The following is a 15,286-nucleotide window of genomic DNA, read 5'->3' as shown; positions in this document are numbered from 1 at the left end:
GTTGGCGGGAGATAAACTGGGCCAGGCAGAGCGGGCCGCCGCCAGGAGCAGGCTGCGAGAGTCACGTGAGGGGGAGGGGCGATGGCGGCCTCGCCAATCACGGGCTGGACTGCGCGGGGCGAAGGGTCGTCATTGGACATCAGCAGTGGGCGACCCTGGGTTCTGCTACCTGTTGCTAAGGGCGCTGTAGCTCGGCGGCGGGGCGGACAAGGAAGGCTTGTCTCGCGAGAGCTCTGCTCACCTCTTGGCTCTAGCAGCTGCAGCGGCTCGAGGATCGACATGGACGCTCACGAGGATTACGTTTGGCCGCGGGCAACCTCGGAGCTCATACTCCTCCCGGTCACGGGTCTGGAGTGCGTGGGGGACCGGCTGTTGGCGGGTGAGGTTTGGGTTGAGGCGCGCGCTAGCAGAGAAGAAACTGAGCGCTCGCCTGGGGCGGGGCCGTAAGAACAAAGGGATGCCCCGAGGAGGAGGGCGGGCGGCGGGCTGAGGCCCGGCCGGAGGTGGGCGGGAGCCCGGGAGGCGGCGGGAATGAGGCCCGGCTGGAGGAGCCCGGGAGACAAAAAACTGATGTGGCTGCCGCGGCCCTTCATAAACTGCAGCTGATGTGGTAAGAGCGGGTGGGGGCGCGGAAAGGTGCGGGGAAAATACGGCGGTTTCGGAGGCGGGAGAAGGGGAAGGAGGGAGGTGTGCGGCCCCTTCGGTGAAGTGGGTGGGGTTTTGGCCTTGCGGAGGATACGGGGACGGGGAGGTCGGGGACGAAGCTCCCTCCCCCCTCCCGAGTGGGCGGGTCCAGGGTGTGGCCTTTCTGGGGAGGGCCGGCTGGGAAAGGCAGGAGTGATGCTTCTGGGGCTGGTGAGGCTCTTCCCTGGAAGGTGAGGATGAAAGTCCACAGACGAGGATGGGGTAGCGGGAAGCCGAGGATGAGATCTTTCTGAGTAGGCCAGTGTTCGAGGAGGCAGAGGCTGAGGCCCCTCCTGAGATGGTTGGGGTCCAGGAAATCCGATGTCGATGCCCCTCCGAGGAGGCCGAGTCGAGAAGCGAAGCCCTGGGACCTGAGGCAGCAGAGCCCTGGGGGGCAGTGAAGCCTGACTGGAAGCTACTAGTGACTAGTGATGGTGCTGCTGAGTTTTATAAGGAAGGGTTCCGAGGCAGGGCATTGGCTGTCAAGCCTTGAGTGAGCTGCTACCAATCCTAACGGGCAGATGTGTGTGTAGTGGAGGTGGGGAGGCATGGGCCAATTTTGATTTGGTGTAGGGACTCTGGGATGTGGGGAGTGGGGACCTACTATAAGCTAAACTCCTTAGGCTCCTGGAGGAGGGGATAGCTAGGCAGAAACCTGAAGAACCGCAAGAGTGAACTAGGAGAAGAAAGGGGCGAGTTCCTGGCAGAGGGTAAGAATGTCAAAGGCCTTGAGACTGAGTGAATTTGTCACTTTGGGGGAAAGAGGGAATTCTTTTGAGGCTGGAGCAGAGGTAGGGTCTGGAAGGAGAAGAGGCTGGAGAAATGAGCAGAGGCCAGATGGTTTTAGGCTTAGATCTGACTTTATTCTTAAGGGCAGTGAGGAGGCCCCACTGAAGTGTTTTAAGCAGGTGAATGACTTGGGAAATGCAGGTTAGAAAGCTCTTCAAGTGAATTCATCTATTCCTGTGACTTCCAAAGTGACTTTTATGTTGCTACAATTTTCATATTCCATCCATGTGCACCTATAATCCGAATTCTCAGCTCTGTTCTCTTTTGAGTTCCAGGCCCAAGCACGCAGGTGCCTACAAACTGAAATACGCCTGCTAGGTACTCCAGTTCAGCAGGGGGAACACCAGCCACTCAGGTGCCCAAGCCCAAGAGTCTACCTCACTCCCCAAGTCAGTCTGGTTGATTTTGACTTCTTACATGTGGCATCTGTCTATTTCTCTACCTTTATTACCATTATTTGAGGCCACGCAACTATGTCTCCCTGACCTCCTCAGTAGCATTCTCTCTAGCTCATCCTTGAGCCCTTCATCTCCTATTCCAGCCACACTACCCAAACCTCTTGCTACCTCAGGGCCGTCAAACTTGCTGTTTCCTTTGCCAAGACAGTTTCACCTCCTCTCTCCCCTGCCTGTTCTTTCTTTGGCTAGCCGCTGCTCTCATCCTTGATCCCTCAGCCTAAATGTTATGTCCTCAAGGTAGCCTCCCCTGACACTAATCCGGTCTGGTTAGATTAGACCAGCATTTCTCAGTCTTGGCACTGTTGACATTTCAGATCAGACCATTCCTTGTGTAAGGGTTTGTTTGTGCACTGTAGAGTGTTTTCAGCATCCCTTGCATCCACAGTGTCTCTAGACATTGCCAAATGACTTCTGGGGGGAAAATTGCCACCCTGTTGACAACCATTGGAGTAGACTTTCCTATTATATTCTTTCGGGGTTTTTTTCTGCTTTTTTTCTTCCCAAATCCTCCCAGCACATAGTTGTACATTTTAGTTGTGGGTCCTTCTAGTTGTGGCACGTGGGACACCGCCTCAGCGTGGCCTGGTGAGCAGTGCCGTGTCCATGCCCAGGATCTGAACCAGCGAAACCCTGGGCCGCCGAAGTGGAGCACGTGAAATTAACCACAGCCACGGGGCCAGCCCCCCTATTGTATTCCTTTTTTTTTTTGAGGAAGATTAGCCCTGAGGTAACATCGGCTGCCAATCCTCCTCTTTTTGCTGAGGAAGATTGGCCCTGAGCTGACATCTGTGCCCATCTTCCTCTACTTTATATGTGGGACACCTACCACAGCATGGCATACCAAGCGGTGCCATGTCTGCACCCGGGATCCAAACTGGCGAACCCCGGGCTGCCAAAGTGGAATCTGCACACTTAACCGCTGCACCACCAGGCCAGCCCCTACCCCTATTATATTCTTAAAGCAATCTATATAATTCTTCCCCAGAACTTAGCAAAATTATAATAATGTAATTTACTTGTGTGATATTGTTTAGTGTCAGCCTAATCCAGGAGGGTCTGTGATTTTCTTACCCACTACTCCAGCATATAGTGCATTGTCTAGTTTATAATCGATGCTTAATAAATGTTTACTGAATGTTGAAAGATTGAGATTGCAGGCTAGGAACGGCATGAGGGACTGTTATTGTCATCTCAGGTTAAGAGGTGGTGTCCTGGATCAAAGTAACTAGTGGGGAGGATTTACAAATTCTCTAGAAAATGAAATCCACAGAATTTGGAGCCAGAGAAAATGTGGGAAGTTAAAAGGAGTAAGCTGTGGGCTTCCCAGTTTGGGGCTAGGGGGTGGGCAGAGGGTGGTAATGGTCATTGGATGAGGAGCATTGAGAAAACTTGAGGGCGAGCTAGTAGAGTGGGAGTTGCCTGAAGGGCAGCCAGGTGGAAGCTGAGGGTTACAGGAGCCTCTGCTGCCAAAGTGTGGGCCAGCTCTCCCAGTTCTCCCCATCAATATTGAACATGCTCACATCTTCTGAGATAACAGGGAAGAAGCTCCTAGAAATCAGGAGGAGCTCTGCCATCGCCCCAAGGTGGAAGGAATGCTTTAGCGGGACAGCCTTTCCCCTGGGGGAGAGCGGAGTGGGAAGGATGCAAGTAGAAGTAGATGAGGCTGAGGATTTGGGGAGTATAGCTGAGAGGGTTGCTGTCTGAGGCATGAGAAGTTATGTGGGGTGCAGAGGAGACTGTGAGTTTGAGGAATTTGTGGTTGAACTGAATGTCAGGAGTGACTGATGAGGGGATCAGAAAGTCAGTACTAAAAGTCCAGCTGAAGCTGACACCAAGGAATTTCTAAGGTTCAAGCCTGCAGGATTGTGTATCCTAATACATTCATGGGCTACATGCTGAGAATTTTCCCTGCCCCATGTCTCTTCTTCATGGCTCCATCAGAGTTGGGTGAAGGGTTCTGATGTGGCTCTTTGCCTCTGTCTAGGTGAGGGGCCGGATGTCCTGGTGTACACCTTGGATTTTGGTGGACATCTGCGGATGATGAAACGAGTGCAGAACCTGCTTGGCCACTATCTTATCCATGGGTTCCGGGTACGACCAGAACCCAACGGAGACCTTGACTCGGAGGCCATGGTGGCTGTGTTTGGGAGCAAGGGACTCCGGGTTGTGAAAGTTAGCTGGGGACAGGGCTGCTTCCGGGAACTCTGGCGCTCTGGCCTGTGGAACATGTCTGACTGGATTTGGGATGCACGTTGGCTTGAGGGGAACATGGCCTTGGCCCTGGGCCATAATTCAGTGGTGCTGTATGACCCCGTGGTAGGCTGCATCCTGCAGGAGGTGCCCTGCACGGACAGGTGCACTCTCTCCTCAGCCTGTTTGATTGGAGACACCTGGAAGGAGCTGACCATAGTGGCGGGTGCCATTTCCAATCAGCTCCTGGTCTGGTACCCAGCAGCTGCCTTAATAGACAATAAGCCCGTGGCCCCTGACCGACGAGTCAGTGGGCATGTGGGTGTCATCTTCAGCATGTCGTACCTGGAAAGCAAGGGCTTACTGGCCACGGCTTCAGAAGACCGAAGTGTTCGCATCTGGAAGGTGGGTGACCTGCGGGTGCCTGGGGGTCGGGTACAAAATATTGGGCACTGCTTTGGGCACAGTGCACGTGTATGGCAGGTCAAGCTCCTAGAGGATTACCTTATCAGTGCAGGAGAGGACTGTGTCTGCTTGGTATGGAGCCATGAAGGTGAGATCCTCCAGGCCTTTCGGGGCCACCAGGGCCGTGGGATCCGGGCCATAGCTGCTCATGAGAGGCAGGCCTGGGTGATCACTGGAGGCGACGACTCAGGCATCCGGCTATGGCACCTGGTAGGGCGTGGGTACCCAGGTTCAGGAGTCTCAGCTCTCTGCTTCAAGTCCCGTAGCAGGCCAGGTGCCCTCAAGGCTGTGACGCTGGCTGGCTCATGGCGACTACTGGCAGTGACTGATGCAGGGGCCCTGTACCTCTATGACCTTGAGGTCAAGTGCTGGGAGCAGCTGCTGGAGGACAAGCGCTTCCAGTCTTACTGCCTCCTGGAGGCAGCCCCTGGTCCTGAGGGCTTCGGACTGTGTGCCATGGCCAATGGGGAGGGTCGTGTCAAGGTTGTCCCCATCAACACTCCAACTGCAGCTGTGGACCTGACCCTGTTCCATGGGAAGGTGTACAGCCTGAGCTGGGCCCTGCGTGGCTATGAGGAGCTCCTGTTGCTGGCATCAGGCCCTGGCGGCGTGGTGGCTTGCCTAGAGATCTCAGCTGCGCCCTCTGGCAAGGCCATCTTTGTCAAGGAACGTTGCCGGTACCTGCTACCTCCAAGCAAGCAGAGATGGCACACATGCAGTGCCTTCCTACCCCCAGGTGACTTCCTGGTGTGCGGGGACCGCCGGGGCTCAGTGTTGCTGTTCCCCTCCAGACCAGGTCTGCTCAAGGATCTTGGGGTTGGAGGCAAGACTGGGGCTGGTACTGGAGCACTTGGAGCGGGTAGTGGCAGTGGTGGGGGTGAGAATGCCTTGGCCGAGTGGGGCCCTGTGTCCACCCTCCCTTCTCTGCATGGGAAGCAGGGTGTGACTTCAGTCACCTGCCATGGAGGCTATGTGTACACCACAGGGCGCGACGGCGCCTACTACCAGCTCTTTGTGCGAGGCGGCCAACTCCAGCCAGTCCTAAGGCAGAAGTCCTGTCGAGGCATGAACTGGTTGGCTGGGCTCCGCATGGTGGCTGATGGGAGCATGGTCATCCTGGGTTTTCACGCCAATGAGTTTGTGGTGTGGAGCCCCCGGTCGCACGAGAAGCTGCACATCATCAACTGTGGTGGAGGGCATCGCTCCTGGGCCTTCTCTGATACCGAGGCGGCTATGGCCTTCGCTTACCTCAAGGATGGGGATGTCATGCTGTACCGGGCTCTGGGTGGCTGCACCCGGCCACACGTGATTCTCCGGGAGAGCCTGCATGGCCGTGAGATCACTTGTGTAAAGCGTGTGGGCACCATCACCCTGGGGCCTGAATTTGGGGTGCCCAACTTCATGCAGCCTGACCACCTTGATCCCAGCAGCGAGGGGTCTGGCCTGATTGACATCGTGATCACATGCAGTGAGGACACTACTGTCTGTGTCCTGGCATTCCCCACAGCCACAGGCTCAGCCCATGCACTTACAGCTGTTTGTAACCATATCTCCTCGGTGCGTGCAGTGGCTGTGTGGGGCATTGGCACCCCAGGTGGCCCTCAGGATCCTCGGCCAGGCCTGACCGCCTATGTGGTATCTGCGGGGGGCCGGGCTGAGATACACTGCTTCAGCATCATGGTCACCCCAGACCCTAGCACCCCAAGCCGCCTCGCCTGCCATGTCATGCATCTTTCGTCCCACCGGCTAGATGAGTACTGGGACCGTCAGCGCAATCGGCACCGGATGGTCAAGGTGGACCCAGAGACCAGGTGATGTGCACTGCCAGGCAGGAGCATGGGGTGGTGTCATGTAGGGCAAGCCCTGTGTAGCTGCTCGCAGGCTCTGCCTGATGGCTGTGTGTTGTCTCTGCAGGTATATGTCTCTAGCTGTGTGTGAGCTTGACCAGCCTGGCCTTGGTCCCCTTGTAGCTGCAGCCTGTAGTGACGGGGCAGTGAGGTGAGAGCATAGGGTCCAGGGGGCAAGGAGACAAAGGATGTAAAGTTGTTCAGAATGATTTCTGAGCTGGGCCACCCTCCGCCCCCCAGGCTCTTTCTTTTGCAGGACTCTGGGCGGCGGCTGCAGCTCCTAGCTGAAACCTTCCACCACAAGCGGTGTGTCCTGAAGGTCCACTCCTTTATGCATGAGGCACCCAACCAGCGGCGGTGAGAGGGGCTGCATGATGGTCCTTCATGGCTTGGGTTCAGGCTTCTGTTGCTTTCCATCTCCCTCACTGACCCAGCTGCCCTTTCCTGGCTCCCAGGAGGCTGTTCCTCTGCAGTGCAGCCACCGATGGAAGCCTGGCCTTCTGGGATCTCACCACCGTGCTGGACCATGGCTCCACTGCCCTGGAGCCTCCAACGGACCCCGGGCTTCCCTACCGTGAGTAGCTAGTATGCTACCGTGGCTGTCCCTCCCCACCTTCCACTTTGCATTCACCCACATGGCAGGCTGGGTGCTGACAACCATCTTCTTTCCCCAGGGCTGGGCACCCCCTGCCTGACCCTCCAGGCTCACAGCTGTGGTGTCAACAGCTTGCACACCTTGCCCACACATGAGGGCCATCTTGTGGCCAGTGGCAGTGAAGATGGCTCCCTCCATGTCTTTGTGCTTGCTGTGGAGGTGCCAGAGCTGGAAGAGGCTGTGGGGGGTGCTGAGCTGGTGCCCCAGCTGCATGTGCTAGAGGAATACTCTGTCCCTTGTGCACACGCTGCCCACGTGACAGGCCTTAAGATCTTAAGCCCAAGTCTCATGGTCTCAGCCTCCATCGACCAACGGCTGACCTTCTGGCGTCTGGGGCATGGTGAGCCCACCTTCATGAACAGTACAGTGTACCATGTACCAGACGTGGCCGACATGGACTGTTGGCCTGTGAGCCCTGAGTTTGGCCACCGCTGTGCTCTTGGGGGCCAGGGGCTTGAGGTTTACAACTGGTATGACTGAGGTGTCCCGCGGCGGCCGGCGTGCTGGGCATGGGGCCTGCTCACAGACAGAGTGGAGCAGGAGTGACTGTCTGTGCCCATGCCTAGTGTGCCTTGAGTGGAGGAAGAGGCAGCCGCGGGTTCCTGACTTCATAGCAGGCGCTGGAGGTGAGTAGAGTGCTGCCTGGGCAGACCAAAATTATGTCCCCCCCAACAAGACAAAGCTTTGTAACAAAAGTTTATTTTGGCTCTAGGTCTCTAACAAAATCTGTAGGTTTTTCCTGTTCTTTTTTAAAAATTTTTTTTCTAGTTGATGACTTTGTGAACATTCCCAGATATTGGGGCCTCTGTGGCGTTAGATGTGGCTCAGTGGAGGGAGACCCAGCATGGCCAGGCCAGTGTGGAGCACTTTACGCACGGCTCGCAGAAGCTGCAGACGGGCAAACATTTGATCAAACAGGTGTGGTCGAGGCTCCTGGAGGAGAGAACAGGCCTGCTGGTCTCATCCTGTGCTTCCCCTGCACACCCCTTTACCCCTTTTGCTGTGCACTTACCCCTAGGATGTGTACACGGTTATAGTATGAGCTGAAATCCATGCTGAGCTGCACCAGGAACTTGCAGACCTAGAGACAGAGACTGAGTCACTGGCCTATCTCTTTGCCCTTGTGCCCCAGATGAGAATAAAGAGTAGAGTGTGCAGTGCCTGTCCTAGTCTTCTCTGCCTCACCATCTCTGTGCGTGCAGTGATGTGGAGCCCCGGGGCTGTGCAGGCCAGGGCTGCTGTCTGGCTCAGGAGGTCTGGGAAGGGGAGGACACTGTTGAAGAGCAGCAACCACTCACCCTGTGGGGGAGAAGGGTGATGGGAGGGAAAGTCCAAGCCTCCTGAATGTGCCAGCTACCCAGGAGGAGCACTCACCTCATCCTGTAGCAGTGAGAAATCCAGACTGTTCACAGCTGGAAAAGTGGGGTACAGACCTTGTTCCATGTTGCGCTTGTAACCCTCAAAGAGTGTGGCAAGACGAGCACAATTATACATGACAAAGGTGCCACTCTTGGTGCCCTTTGTGGAAATGCTGCTGTCGGCCAGAGCCAGGAGGAGCTGAGGAATAGGGGAACAGCTGAAGAGAGGGAGGGCAGCCACCACACACCCTGTCTCCCCAGCCCTGGTCCTGTGGGGCACCGAGGCTCACCTGACTCTGGGGGGCTGTGCTGAGCATCTCAAACTTAATGCTTGCCACAGCAAGAACTCCGAAGGTTTCTGTCCAGGCTGGGTCTGAGGGAATATAGGTCAGTCAGTCTCTGCAGACAGGGAACAAGGGGCAGGGGTGCAAATGACCTGCCCCTATCCCAAAGCACAGCCAGGGCCTCCCAGGCGCACCTTGTGCCAGGTCCCTGCCATGCTTCAGTGCTGAGGCCTTGCACACCTGGGCATGCCGGAGCCTGCATTTTGAAAAGAATGAGAGGAGGGCCAGTGGGCAGAGTCCCCCCCTCCTCAACTACCCTGGTTCAGTGGCGTTCCAGCCTCACTCACTCGTAGTACTCGGGGGCAGTCAGGGTGTCGGGTGCACCAGCTACTTTCACTGGGCCACAGACCAGGTGCTTCTGTCAGGAAGATAGCAGGGCCTCAGCCAGTTAGCGATACCCTCTGGCAATAAATCCCTCAAGGAACCTAAATCTAGTGCCTGGACTCCCCCAGCTTTTAACCAGGCTTAGTGCCTCCCTTAAGCTCAGCCCTTCAGAATGCAGTCCAGCCTCCTCAACCTATTCTTCAGTCTTCTCTGAGATGTACCTCCCTCCAGACCCCACCTTCTTCCAGGCCTCTGCCCCTGCTGCACATGCCCACTCACCAAGCCTAACATCTCCCTCAAGATCAAGTGTCACCTTCTGGACCCATCAGCTAACAGGCCCCTTGGTGGGTTTCCAAGGGCCCTCTGAGGTTGGTGAGGGGGAGCTCCACCATCACTAACCTACCTGTCTGAGAGGAGCCTGGTCATCCAACTTCCACCAAAGCAGGTCCAATTTTTGTTGCTGGAACTCCTCCTCACAGCTCACCACATGTACAACCATGCAGCTATCTGCATGAGCATCTGGAGCTGCAGCCTATGGGGTAGGGGGACAGTCACTGCGGGGACACAGGACACCACCTTTGCCAGAAGCCTGCAGGGTGGGGGAACTGATCACTAACCAGGCCTAGGGAGCTGTCCTCAGGCGAGTGCTGCACAGCCTCCTGCAGCTCGGCCAGCACGGAGAGCAGATCCTCAGTCACTGCAAGGAGAGAACACAGGCGCTAGCCGGGAGTCCAGGGGTCCCCGCCTTGTGGCCCTGCTAGGCTCCAGGTCCTACCCAGACAGTTGTCCAGATTGGGGTCATAGCCAGCTGTGCGTCCCCGTTCTTCCACCAGCTCCTTCAGGCACACTCTGCCCAGGACGCCAAGGGGCAGGGCTCCCCTGTCATTGGCAGGGGTAAGCTTAGCAAATGCGCTGCTCCTCAGGGCTTCGGTCGCAGCTCTCTCCGAGGCAGCGGACCAGTCCACTCGCAGTTGCTGCAGGAAGGTCAGCATATGCGGGTCCCGCACGGCTGGCACTAGACGCACACTCACCCTGCGAAACGAGGGCGGCTGCCTCAGCCTGAGCGCCTGGTCAGGCTCACCTCTACTTTCCACCCGCAGCGGCCAGTCCCCAGGGGCCGCGCGGCTGTAAGCCCAGGACGGTCGGCCTTCTCCTTTCTGGCCCGGCGCCTCCGCTCACCCGTGAGTGTGCAGAGCTCGAGACAGGTGATCGGCCACGAGCACGGCGCGCAGCTGGCTCAAGCGGAGTGCACAGGGCGCGCCGCGCAGCGCCGGGCAGTGCAGGATGACGCGCGGGCCCGGTGAGGCGGACACAGCGGGCGCGGCGTAAGCGGCCACGGCGCCGAGGACGCGCTCGAAGACAGCGGACCGCTGCAGCTGGAGGGCCAGACCCGCGGGGGTCGGCGCGCAGCGCAGCACTGGGGCCACACCGGGGCCCTGTAGGCCGGCGACCGCATGGACCACACGCTCGGGCACCTGCAGGAGGACAGGAGGGTGAGCGGGCCGCGGCGCTCCCAGCTACCCCTGGCAGCACGTCCCCGCCCCAGTAGGGCCCACCTGTCCATCCCCGAAGCGAGCCTGTAGCGCGCGCCGCGGCGCCAGGAAGTCTCGGGCACGGAGGTGGCGGGCGCGCGTCTCCTTCAACCATACAGGGCCTCCGGGCCCCAGGGCGGCGTTGAGGGCCCCCAGAGTCTCCCCGACCCCAAGGCGGCTCGTCGCCATGGCGACCGGAAGGCGCGAGCGGAACCGGAAGCAAAATGTCGGGAGGTCGGACTTCCGGGACGACCGATTGGCCGGGAAGGGGATCTGTCTGTGGTCCCTGAGTGGACAGGTGCGCCGGAGAGAACCATGGCGGCCCCTTTGGACTTGCAGTCCCAGAGCTTCCTTCACGTGACCCACCTCCCCTGCCCCGAAATCTCGGGGTCCGCTCTGGGCCTAGGGTTCTTTCGCCGTCACCCACATCAGCAATCAGAGAAAGAATCCTGGCGACCCTGTAGAGGCTCAGAGAGGGCTTTTTCTCTCATTGACGTCCTACGTTTCCGTATATATGATAACGTTTCATTTCCCCCATTTTACATGTGATCAAAACGTCAAAAGTTCCAAATGAGGGGCCGGCGGGATGACCGAGTGGTTAAGTTCGCGGGCTCTGCTTCTGCGGTCCTGGGTTCACCTGTTTGGATCCTGGGCACAGCATACATGCCGCTTGTCAAGCCATGCTGTGGCGGAATCCTACACAGAGGAACTAAAACGACCTACAACTAGGATATACAACTATGTACTGGGGCTTTGGGGAGGAAAAAAGAGGAAGATTGGCAACAGCTGTTAGCGCAGGGCCAATCTTCGCCACCAAAAACAAAAGTGCCAAATGAATTGTCACTAGAATAGGGCAGCTAATATTAAAGCCACTACTTTTACGGCCTACTTAAAAAAAAGTCTCACTTTAAAAAGATGTGGTCTGCAGTTTCAGGTTATTTGCAAGCATTTTTCCTTTGAGACATGCGTTGTCTTTATTCCTGATAAATGTTCACTCTAACAGAATTGCCAGTTTTCTCCTCCTGATTCTTGAGGAACCAGCTTGATGGTTTCCAGAATTGCTAGCTTTTAATGTTTCTTCTTTAACCTGGTGGACTTTAACAAGGATCCTCCTGCTTCCTGATTTAGGCAATAATGAGCCATCGTGGGCCAACTAAACAATGTGACCATGAGAAGACCTAGCTAAAGGACAGCTCTCAGTTGAAACATCCCACTCCTCTACTATCAAGAAAGCTCTTTCCTCTGTCCCACGAGGGCTTCCGAATGTTTTTACTTCAACATAACTTAAATCCCCTTTTCCTCTTTTTTTTTTTTTTAATGGAAATTGAACCTGATACAGCACAGTGTTGGGAAACCCGCGATCTCTGCCCTGGGGCAGTGAGAATGCCCAGAGCTCAGAAAGTAGGGGATCCTAGGGGCAGGAAAAATTTGGCAAGGCCCCTTTCTGGGTCAGGGCCTCAAGGTCCTGCTGGGAGGCGCCGAAAGAGCACTGGGCGGACACGATATTCCCGATGGCTTCTTGTGTGCCCACTCAACGGGAGTGATCGTGTCATTCCAAAGCGCTTTCCATGCCGCAGGCGCACGACCCGGGGACAGCTGTTAACAGAATTGGGGACCGGAGGCCGAGGCTGAGGACTTCAGCTACGAAGACGGTTGGGGTGGTTTTTCCCCAGGAAGTGGAGGGCTATCTTTAGCGAACTGCGGGCTGGGGCGGCCCTGTGGGACTCACCGCCATTGCAGCGCTATCTGGAGGCCCCGGGGCGGCCCTCCTTCACCAATGTTACCCGGAGTTCCAGAGACGGCCACTGTCCCGGCTCTCCGACGTCTACGCCCGTTACTTCCAGTCTGAGGGCGCACCTGAGAGGGGCTGAGCCCAGAGCAACCCATTAGTATGTCTGGGGGTCAGGGGCTAGCCCATCCCGTCTGGACTAAGACGCTGCTCAGGCAGAAGAGCAGGGAACGAAATCCAAGCGCAGCTGGAATGCTCTGGAGACAACAGCTGCTTTTGGGATTCCGTTGCCCGCTGTCCAGCCGTTGGGGGCGGGGGTGGGGGAGGAGAAAGGGGTCCTTCGCCTTGGGGCCAGATCAGAAGCCCGCATTCCCAATCCCAGGTGGCGCACCCAGGAGTAGGCGGTGAAACCTAGTCTAGTGGGAACGAGCCGCTCACCTGGGCCCCCAAACAATAGGAGGGGTGGTGGAGGCCTCCCCTGGGACCGGGTCCCGATCCGGATTAAATCCGCCGGGTAGCATTAGTCCTGTTGGTTCCATGCAGTCAGAGCCACTGGTGCGGCGACGGTGGCAGGGCAGGCTTTGGGATCAGCCAAGAGGGAAGCGCGCCCATGGGGACCGGAGAGGAAGTAAACCCGCGCGCCCGCCTCGGGGACAACCCCCACCCGGGGCCCTTTGTCCGGTGACGCTGCCAGCCTCTGGAGCGCTAGGGACCCAACGGGCCCAAACGGGGTCGACGGGACCCCCGGAAATCCATTGCGACCGTCCTTCGCTGTGCCGAGCCTCCCAGCCCCCCGCCCCGTCCCGCCCCGCGGACAGCAGACGCTGCAACAACGTTCCCTTGAGGCCACAACACGGTGGGCACGCGGAGATGCCGGAACCCCGTGCGGGCGCCAGCAACTCTGGAGCCAGTAGGCCCCCGAGATTTGGCTCAAGACGGAGGGCGGGGGATTTTCGGGATGCGAGCAGAGTGAGCGAGGACAGGGCGATGCTCCAGCCGTTGTCTAGTTCAATGTCTGGTCCGCTTCGGCCCGGTCGGTGACACCAGAACGGTTACAACTGCCCCACCACGGTGTCCTCTTCCGCTTGCTCTGGCCGCTGACTTGGAGCCATTTTAAGGCGAAAACACCCAGTCACGCCCCCTCGCGCTCCCGAGAAGCCAATCCACGCGCGGCTACGCCCCGCGCGACGCGCGGCGGCGACGCCAACGGTCGCGCGGGTGACGGTTAGAGAGGGGCGTAATTCGGGGCTCAGCGAGGGAAACTTGAGCCGTGCGCCCCGCCTTCGGAATTTGGCGCCCGAAAGTTTGGGATTAGGGGCTTGGAGGCTGGCACCACGCCGTAGCCAGGTGTGCAGGACTCGACCAGGTGCGCGGCCGCCCCTCCCCAGGCCCCAGGGGCCTTGCGTAATGGCTGAAAGTCGGGGGTCAGGCCACGCCACCAGGTGTCCGGTTGCCCCAGGACTGTCTGCGGGGGCCCAGGGCGGGGCGGGTAGCAGGTGCAGACACCGGAGCGACGCTGGGGGATGCGCCCTTCTTGAACAGATGGCATCGGCCAGCTCCTTCGCTCTCCCGCGCTGGGCCGGCCGAGCTGCGCGGTGCCCTCCGTGACGCAGAGGGCGCTGCAGCCGTGCTGAGCTGGGCTCAGCTACGACCCCGCTGACCCTGCGCCCGCCACCCCGCGCGCCGGTCCGCCATGGCTGCCGCATTCGTGCTTCACCGTTTGTACCGAGCGCAACCTGCATTGCGCTGTTCGCCCGCCGAGCTGCTGTGGTGAGCCCATACCCAGCGCCCCTGAACATCTCGCCCCCCACGGCCAGCCATTTCCGGTCCCGCACCTAGACCCCAACCTTACATCTCCGCAGGGCCCCACGGCGTGGGCATCGGCTCACACCGGCGGATGACGAGCTGTATCAACGGACGCGCATCTCTCTGCTGCAGCGCGAGTCCCCGCACGCCATGTACATCGACAGCTACAACAGCCGCGGCTTCACGGTCAACGGAAATCGCGTCTTCGGGCCCTGCGCGCTGCTCCCGCACTCCGTGGTGCAGTGGAACGTGAGCCCTTCCCTGCCATGAGGAAACTGAGGGCCAGTTACAGGCCTGCCCTCTCACTCTGTCCCTGGCAAACTGGGCTATCCCATTGCCCCGTTGTGAGCAGGTAAGGGGTCCGTGGGGAAAGCCGCGTGGATCTGTGTTTAACCTGCCTCCTCCCCACACAGGTAGGATCCCACCAGGACATCACCGAAGAAAGCTTCTCTCTCTTCTGGATGCTGGAGCCCCGAATAGGTATTGGAGGAGGGGAAGGCTGAGGTGTTGAGCCCCAGGAAGCCACCCCTACCTCAGCCTGTCAACAGACCTGGCTGTAAATTAGCCATACCCATGCTTTTCTAGAGATTGTCGTGGTGGGCACTGGAGACCGGACTGAGCGGCTGCAGGCTCAAGTGCTGCGAGCCATGAGGCAACGAGGCATCGCTGTGGAAGTGCAGGACACGGTAAGTCCCGGGACTTAGGAATGGTGAGGGGAGCCCAGGCCTAGCCCCAGCCCCGCTGATGCTGGCTTTCTCTTTGCAGCCCAATGCCTGTGCCACATTCAACTTCCTCTGTCATGAAGGCCGAGTGACAGGAGCTGCTCTCATCCCACCTGGAGGGACAGTACTCACATCTCTGGCCCAAGCTGCAGGATGAACCACCAGGAACTAACCTGTCCAGGAGGGCCTTGGCACCCTTTGCAGAGTGCAGGGGTTCCCCCCACTTTCACCAGCCCCTCCTCTTTGGCACTGTAACACTTGCCTTGCTTGCTAGCATATTAATAATTTAATCTCGCTCTCCTGTTTTGTACTAGGTGTGTTGCTGGCCAGGGGCTGCTGGCTCAGTAGGCTCTTGCTGGGGGTTGTGAAAAAACCAAGAGGTC

The 15,286-nt window shown here is 58.1% G+C and overlaps 3 protein-coding genes across 14 annotated transcripts; 2 read left to right on the top strand and 1 right to left on the bottom strand.

Annotated features, from left to right (window-relative positions):
- The first annotated feature begins 75 nt into the window (after positions 1-75).
- On the top strand, positions 76-8,248 carry WDR6 (WD repeat domain 6). 8 transcript variants are annotated; one of them, XM_070575385.1, is made up of 7 exons: positions 76-379; positions 3,916-6,397; positions 6,501-6,584; positions 6,674-6,790; positions 6,889-7,007; positions 7,108-7,714; positions 7,821-8,248. In XM_070575385.1, the coding sequence occupies exons 1-6, from the start codon at positions 82-84 to the stop codon at positions 7,566-7,568; spliced, it is 3,561 nt and encodes a 1,186-aa protein (XP_070431486.1). In that variant the 5' UTR covers positions 76-81; the 3' UTR covers positions 7,569-7,714; positions 7,821-8,248. The 8 variants fall into 8 exon arrangements, with proteins under 8 accessions (XP_070431486.1, XP_070431488.1, XP_070431484.1 ...); XM_070575387.1 differs by having other exon boundaries at positions 82-379; positions 7,387-7,714; positions 7,857-8,248; XM_070575383.1 differs by having other exon boundaries at positions 82-379; positions 7,857-8,248.
- On the bottom strand, positions 7,772-13,191 carry DALRD3 (DALR anticodon binding domain containing 3). Of its 2 annotated transcripts, XM_070575393.1 has the most exons (13): positions 12,814-13,191; positions 12,376-12,513; positions 10,294-10,589; positions 9,890-10,146; positions 9,732-9,811; positions 9,518-9,646; positions 9,078-9,148; positions 8,925-8,986; positions 8,737-8,819; positions 8,463-8,645; positions 8,274-8,387; positions 8,101-8,169; positions 7,772-8,021 (listed from the first exon to the last, which is right to left on the bottom strand). In XM_070575393.1, exons 2-13 carry the CDS (start codon positions 12,379-12,381, stop codon positions 7,902-7,904), a joined length of 1,470 nt encoding a protein of 489 aa, XP_070431494.1. In that variant the 5' UTR covers positions 12,382-12,513; positions 12,814-13,191; the 3' UTR covers positions 7,772-7,901. The 2 variants fall into 2 exon arrangements, with proteins under 2 accessions (XP_070431494.1, XP_070431493.1); XM_070575392.1 differs by lacking the exons at positions 12,376-12,513; positions 12,814-13,191 and adding an exon at positions 10,671-12,135.
- NDUFAF3 (NADH:ubiquinone oxidoreductase complex assembly factor 3) lies at positions 13,045-15,204 on the top strand. Of its 4 annotated transcripts, none has more exons than XM_070575402.1 (6): positions 13,045-13,231; positions 13,918-14,145; positions 14,238-14,430; positions 14,595-14,661; positions 14,767-14,867; positions 14,947-15,204. In XM_070575402.1, the coding sequence occupies exons 2-6, from the start codon at positions 14,069-14,071 to the stop codon at positions 15,058-15,060; spliced, it is 552 nt and encodes a 183-aa protein (XP_070431503.1). In that variant the 5' UTR covers positions 13,045-13,231; positions 13,918-14,068; the 3' UTR covers positions 15,061-15,204. The 4 variants fall into 4 exon arrangements, with proteins under 4 accessions (XP_070431503.1, XP_008522146.1, XP_070431502.1 ...); XM_008523924.2 differs by lacking the exon at positions 13,045-13,231 and adding an exon at positions 13,575-13,741; XM_070575401.1 differs by lacking the exon at positions 13,045-13,231 and adding an exon at positions 13,588-13,722.
- Positions 15,205-15,286: the final 82 nt, after the last annotated feature.

Source organism: Equus przewalskii, chromosome 15, assembly GCF_037783145.1.
Source record: "Equus przewalskii isolate Varuska chromosome 15, EquPr2, whole genome shotgun sequence".
NCBI lineage: Eukaryota > Metazoa > Chordata > Mammalia > Perissodactyla > Equidae > Equus > Equus przewalskii.
This window is presented reverse-complemented; position numbering and strand designations above follow the sequence as displayed.